The following is a 7,766-nucleotide window of genomic DNA, read 5'->3' on the forward strand; positions in this document are numbered from 1 at the left end:
GTCTAGCCTGCTAGCCTACTACAGCACAGGACTATACAATGACAAATAACTATCAAACAACATACTTACAGTCGTGATAGCCGAGTTGGTTGGCAATGCTACGCCACACGTTGTCTTTTATATCGTTGTCCTTGTAGTTTTTGTTAGTTTTGTCAAACAAAATGGGATGTGTCGACCCACAAGCTATCAGATGATCCATCATTGTTGCTGTGCCGTCACTTTTGTTTCCTTGTATTTGATTGGTTGAAGCCTTTTCTGTCGCCTCGAAAGTGAAAAAAAAATCGACATCGAAGCAAAAAAAATAAACGTTTTTTCACAGCAGCACATTAGCGTTCGTTGTGGAAGCATTCATTACACAAACAGCTGATCAAAAAATAAACCATCGCGTGAATAATTTGTGTGTCAAACTCATGTCCAGTGTGAAAGGACCAGTTTAAAGACTAAACAGTTTAATTTAAAGGTGTGCCCAGACTGTATATGATGACAATCTTTTGCCATGTGCTATCACTAACATTTTCTTAATGTTTTTTGACCAGTTTCATCAGACTTCTTGCTTAATCCTTCCAAAGTTGGTGTGATGTATTGGCTTCATATTATTTTTTATTTTTGTCTCTTCTTATGGTTTATTCACACACTAGTTCCTCTCATTGGACTGTGAAATTTACAGTTTTCTCTTTGACATTGTTTTTTCTGCCTAAAACTGTTATCATACTGTTTACATTTAGAGCAACACTGGTACCTTACCACATATTTTCACCCTTTGGAAGTACCCACAAAGCTTTTTCTCAAGTCACTGAGTCCCACAGTGATATGTTTGTACACTGGTGTCTGGTCTCTAGACACGTAAGATTGAATATTCATCTTGGAAACTTCACCCTCTCTTTGTCTATTAAAAATGGCGATCTGTGTTAGCATGACTTTGCAAAGATTGGCAAAGTTTTTGCCATTTGGTTTTTATTATAGGGCATCCACATACTCCTGCTGTTTTGAGTTCAAAGATGAGTGCAGTGTTTTGACATCCTCTGTTAAATGGTAGGACTTGTGGCTTATTCCATGTAGCTTCACCCAGAGCAGTCAGTTCAGTTGCAGACACTACCTCATTCCATCTGGTTTCATACAAACGCCTAAAGTTTCATGCAGACTCTGCAGCCGTGTCGTATCCTGACATCAGTGCATTGCATTTCATCGAGTTGGCAATCTTCACCAAGCTGTGTCCAAGCTTCAGTGCCAGTGATGGAATCTTGTTGGTGTTTGTCTCCTCACTAAATCCTGCCACTGCTCTTACTGCTTTTATAAGGTGAGGATAGTTGTAGGGTTGGTGAAGTCCTCCATATTATGAATGGGTGTCAGTGATCTGGCGGTGATGAGCAGCCTTGTACATCCCTTCATTTTCTGCTTAATGTAGTAATTTCTCCTGAGAATGTATTTCTAACAAGCACAGTGCTGTAAATACATGACATCCAATCAAAATACCACATCTCAAAACTGACTGCATCCATTTCCACATAAGCAGCGTGCATACGGGTGCCTATAGGTTGTGTTCAGAGTGTTGCCTTAGCAAAATGTGCTACGTTACTGATATTCTCGACAGTACCTGTAGATTTAGCACTTACTAGGATGAAGAACAAAAATAGCCTGGCACAGAGAGTGCATAGAGATCAATTTAAGATTTAAACTTAAACATGATATAAAACTTAACTTTTGTGAGTTCTTGTTTTTAATGTTGATAATATTATATGAGCAATAATGCAAATCCAAATATGTATATAACTGGAAATATGACATTTTACAACAGTTTAACAAACAAAAAGTGATGTTCTTCACAGTATTTGTAGTATTTGCTGTATTTTGCAACAAAATAATAGTTCCAATGAAAGCCATGGCAGAACTACAACACAGCGCTGTTTCGTGAATGAATCTGCGGCTTTGAACAAATTGTTAGTGAAAGTAATTGATTCAATGATTCATTTATAAATACAGCCACTTGTTCCTTACCGAATAAATGACAGGATGACTCCCGCATTAAAACAGTGACTTACTGACACCTACTGGTGGTTTTAGTATTTAAAATAATTACTTTTCACAATATAAATTTTTGTACTTATTTAAAACATTATTAAAGTTGTAAAGGTATTTGTAAAGATTAAAAACGCACTGGAAAGTCAATTTAGGGGGCAAATATTGTCCCTTAATTAAAAAAGTCTAAGTGGAAGAGAGGGGGTATGCAGAATGATGGTAAATAGGGATGCACAATATGAAAAATTTTAACCGATAATTGAGTCCTTCTCATGGCCGATTCCGATAACCAATAAGTTCATATTTTTATATTATAATTTTCATATTATCTGCAGTTTGTGCTTCCAGGAGAACAGAAAATCTAAGATGCGCTGATGAAACTGATATTTTAGTAGCTCTGGCTTAACTTTAATAGCAAACATCAGTCCTGACTCTCCAAAAGTTTTTATTTTTTGTGCAAGGCACCACAATACTTAGAAAGGGTTAAACAGAACTATGACAAAACTGGTTTATCTGCACTTAACAACTTATTAACAACAAATTTATAATCAAGTATTTCATGCGTAACAAAGAAATGCAATCTTTATTGCATGAGGAAAGTGTATAGACTTTAAGTCACATGTTTTTCAAATACATAATAAATAAAATACATTACAAACCTCTAAAAAAATGAAAAACAAAAGTGCACCCTCAACAAAAATAAAGTGCATCCTCAACAAAAGAGCACAGGGCATGGTTGAGATTTCTCAGAAATTATATAGTTTAACATGAAAATAAATATGATGGATGAGGTTGAAGAGCTAGGAACAGAAACCTGTTTGGATACAAAGATTAAGATTAACTGGTCACACTTTACAATAAGGTTCATTAGTTAACATTAGGTAACTATCAGTGGCGTGCAGTGGTGTTCTGAAATGAGGCGGCACATTTTTTTTTTTTATGAATCAATTCATGTGCATTACTCTTAAAGTTGACACATCTTCCTTGTTAAATGAACATTACTTTACAGTACATCAAAAAAGAAAAAAAGAAACCAAATACAATTCTATTTTGTAATTTTACATTAACAATGTAATGTTCTATTTATCAGAACCAAGTCAATCTCATCAAGAATGAAGTGTTTTAAGCATTTCTACATTCATTCCAAAATAATAACTAAAGGCAATAATTTAAACAATATATTTTATTTGTGTGTTGCGGTTTTTCTTTTTAATTGTCAACCTAGGATATTTTGGATCATCAGTCATGCTCCGTAAACACCGTGTGTCACAGACACGAATTGTATTTTTAATTTCACCAAACTGATTGCACTAAAAAACCCCCGCAGTCATCATGCTTTCAGTCCATTTCAAGTTTGATTTTGATGTGACATGAAGCGGTGATATCTAACTGTGATCTGTTTACTTACTTTTCGATTAGTCTTCCCATTGACGCCATCATTTGTTCAATCAAACTCACGCGCGGAACGCGCACGTCAACGAGAGGCGGGATTTATCGCACAAACCAATCATATCCAATCACAACCAATTACATCCAATCATAGCGCGATGGAGACATTGCCTCCTCTCACGTGACTTTCCCCCATTCATTCTCAATTACTCCCCACAAAACCCACCGCACGCCGGGGGTCTGATGATTTTATATGGTTTCCTATGAGAGGAAAGGTAGGCATGACTCCTCTGTGTAACTTTAGCTGCGGATGTCGCTGTTGGGCAGTGTTCCTTAAGAAATACGCGTGACTTGCGCTCTTTTTAATGTCATAATTTGTAATATTTGTGTTGTTTTATATGTGATATGGATTAGTGTTTTTTGAGGAGGCACCATAGACTGTAAAAAAATATGGACGTAGTGTCCGTGACGTCACCCATAAAGTTCTGAACATCAGTTTTGACGCACAAATGAGGCCGCGGCCATCTTAACTGCACGTGACCGCACGTCACTCACTGAAACCACGCCCGCCTAGCTATCTATAATATTAATAAAGATGATATCATTAGAAAGTACTAAAGGTTTACTGTCAATCTACGGTGTTTAAGATAACGATGCTCTAACACCAGTAGGCTAATTAATTTATGTGGGGTGTACAAATAACACAAAAAAATCAACTGGGACTTCATACCTTTAATGAAATAGAGATCGCGAGATGAATCCAAACCGTTGCGCTTGTATAACTCTCAAATGTTCTCTCAAACTAATGAGCACGTTTCCAAAGTATAATTTTTCAAAATAGTGCAGCAGTTTTAGTTATATCCAAGCAGTGCTGTCGGAGTTGTATATCCTCCTGGTATTGTCATTGTTGTAAATCTCAGGAACAAAACTTTTAGCCAATGCCACGACGATCCAACAACGTGTGTTCCGCATGTGAGCACATGTACACAGACTGACATCTGTCTCGAGTATGCAGCAAGCCATATATTGTATAAAATAATCCAGAAAAAGCACAAATACGGCTGAGATGCCAAATTCAGCGGCTGAAATGAGCTGCTGAGGTAAAGTGACGGCTCACAGACAGCAGCGCCAATCCACCTGTCACTCAAGTGACCACGCCCTTAATTATGCAGAACTTTAAGGCTTAATATAATTTAAACGGATGAGTTATAAAAAAATTCACCCCCCTCAGAGTTGTCATATAGGGCAAAATTAGCAGTGTAGACCAAAACTCAATTTGAACCAGACTGTAAACATGTTTTTTTCTGCTATAAACTTGGCTGTTTTAACATGATGGTCAATGAGATTCTGCTCCCTTCTGCAGCCTGTCCCTAGCGGCCAGTCGATGAATCGCAGTTTAAGTTACTTCCGTATTGGCTTCACGAGAAACTGGGGGAGGTTGCCGCTTGGGAGGCACTGCCTCCCTTGCCTACTCGGAGGAAACGCCCCTGGTAACTACATTAGGTAACATGAACTAATAATGAACTAAGCTTATACAGCATTTATTAATCTTTATGTCGTAATGTTCTCTTTAATCGTAATGTTAACTTCAACATTTACTAATACATGATTAAAATCTTGTTAGCATTATTAATGCACTGTGAACAAACATGAACAAACAATGAACAACTGTATTTTCATTAACTAACATTAACAAAGATTAGTAAATACAGTAACAAATGTATCACTCATGGTTAGTTCATGTTAGTTAATACATTAATAATGTTTAACTAATTAACCTTATTGTAAAGTGTTACAGACTAACTGAAGAGCTTTTATTGAACACCAAACATCTTTTCTGACAGAAAAACTCTTATCAGATGTACAGTGTTCTTGTTGTGGATGATACATTTACACTTTCATTACAAACGTTTGTATTGTAACACGTTTATGTTTTGGTGCTGTGTTTATGTAGCATTTATAATGTTTTGACCAGCAGGTGTCACTAGCGTACGGTGATTCAAGAGCTTCTGTGAATCATTCGGTCAATCAAAGCTTCATTTTAACCATAACTACAGTTTCGCAGCATCCCCTGCAAATGAGTGAATTGATATGTGACTTTCCTTATTCCATATTCATGCATTCGAGGACGTGAGGTCATCTCCAAAACACTCAACAATCTTGTGATTTCCGCAGCCTTTACACCTCTCATTAAATATGTCTCGATGGTTTCTGCTGCAATATTTTGAGTTGGTCTCCCTGGCAATGGCTTTATTGTTGACAGACGGTATCTGTAGGGGGCGATATTTCCCCCATTCTCTCAAGGAGATACTCCACTGTTGACTCCACAACATTTTCATTAAATCTTCCCAAGAACACATCTTAGGGCACACAAATCTGAAATTACACCTTGAAAAGCCGCAGTGCTGCTCATCGTCACATATCTTGATCTCTTCCTTCTCAAAGCTCTGCCCACAATACTTGATTGATATTTGTATTGGATTTATGATTTGAGCATTTGATTTATGATTTGAGCATATACAAATGAGTTTAATTTGATTATTGATACAGTTCATGCTTCCCCGGATGAGGAAATGAAATTGCATTTAAAACTGTGATTTATTATTTGATCTGTTTAAGCATTTGAATTTTCATTATAATTTTGTTAGGAAAAAACCTACTATATAGTAGAGAAGTAGATGGTTTCAGACTCTTTCAGTCAGAGTGTCTCAACTTTCATATTTAACAGTTCTGAAGAATAGTTGTTCTCACTGTCCAATGACAGCGCATGTTACATTTACAAGTGACAGAGGATTGGCTCTTCACACTGAGGTGAAAGTTGATTGGTTGCTCCACGTGTGTCCTGACCAATGGCGTTTTAAACTCGATTGACAAATGGATAAAGAAAAGCAATTGGCCAGTGCTTTATAAAAAGAGATTTAAAATGATTTATTAATGTACTTTTTATTGTTCTATTAATCTATGTTTTAAAACATGAATCAAAAAAACAGTTCTAAATGTGTGTATTTATTCATACATGTAAAAATGTCCATTAATGTTTGAATGATTAAATTGATGAATTGATTGTTGATGTTATTTTTCAGTGGGTTAGTGGATCTAAATCTGTAAGTGTCACTCCTGCTCCTCATAACGACACCACATGACACAATATACATGTAAACTGAGTTCAACATTTATTACAATATTTCAACATTTATTTCATCATGTGATTTTGAGTCATTTGGTCCTCCATACAGTATTGACACAAATACTTCAGCTACAGTCATATTTGCATTATATCTCAGTTAATACCTCTTCAGATCACTTCAGCAAAGTCTGCACATTTTTACATGTTTTAGTGAATAAAATAACTGATTTATGATCCATAATAATTAGAGTAAATATATTTAATGAAGTGAGATGATGAATGTCATATTTGATGATGTCAGAATGATCATATTTCACATGCAGCTGATGATTCATACAGCATTCAGACATTTCACACATTCATCATCAATTCAAATCTGATTTATGATTGGAGCACAAACACTAGAGGAACATCACATGACTGATGACAGTCACATGTTCTTCATCAATTTATTGTGTCATGATATTTCAGTATTAATGTAATGAAGAGACATGTCTGATTCATCATCAGCTCAAAGCATTATGGGTAGAGTCTCTCTGTTCTGATTCATCATCAGCTCAAAGCATTATGGGTAGAGTCTCTGTTCTGATTCATCATCAGCTCAAAGCATTATGGGTAGAGTCTCTGTTCTGATTCATCATCAGCTCAAAGCATTATGGGTAGAGTCTCTCTGTTCTGATTCATCATCAGCTCAAAGCATTATGGGTAGAGTCTCTCTGTTCTGATTCATCATCAGCTCAAAGCATTATGGGTAGAGTCTCTGTTCTGATTCATCATCGGCTCAAATCATTATGGGTAGAGTCTCTCTGTTCTGATTCATCATCGGCTCAAAGCATTATGGGTAGAGTCTCTCTGTTCTGATTCATCATCAGCTCAAAGCATTATGGGTAGAGTCTCTCTGTTCTGATTCATCATCAGCTCAAAGCATTATGGGTAGAGTCTCTGTTCTGATTCATCATCGGCTCAAATCATTATGGGTAGAGTCTCTCTGTTCTGATTCATCATCAGCTCAAATCATTATGGGTAGAGTCTCACTGTCACTGATTCATCATCAGCTCAAATCATTATGGGTAGAGTCTCTCTGTTCTGATTTATCAACACAGTTTCACTGATGATCCAGAACTAATCCTAAACCCAGGATAGAGTGGTTGAGGGAATGTGGTCTGGACTGTGTGGATGAGGATCATTGTGTCTCCAGAGACGCTGTAGAAGGACAGAGTTCCTGCACTGTGAT

General features: G+C 36.6%; 1 protein-coding gene across 1 annotated transcript in view; it reads left to right on the forward strand.

Moving 5' to 3' along the window:
- Positions 1-7,766, forward strand: part of LOC125245497 (zinc finger protein 585A-like) — a 332,027-nt gene that overhangs the window by 223,478 nt on the left and 100,783 nt on the right. The window contains exon 4 of the mRNA XM_048156089.1: positions 1,511-1,524. Within this exon, the coding sequence (XP_048012046.1) occupies positions 1,511-1,524 (14 nt within the window). The remainder of the gene's footprint in view (positions 1-1,510; positions 1,525-7,766) is intronic.

This window comes from Megalobrama amblycephala, linkage group LG1 (assembly GCF_018812025.1).
Source record: "Megalobrama amblycephala isolate DHTTF-2021 linkage group LG1, ASM1881202v1, whole genome shotgun sequence".
In the NCBI taxonomy this organism is placed as follows: domain Eukaryota; kingdom Metazoa; phylum Chordata; class Actinopteri; order Cypriniformes; family Xenocyprididae; genus Megalobrama; species Megalobrama amblycephala.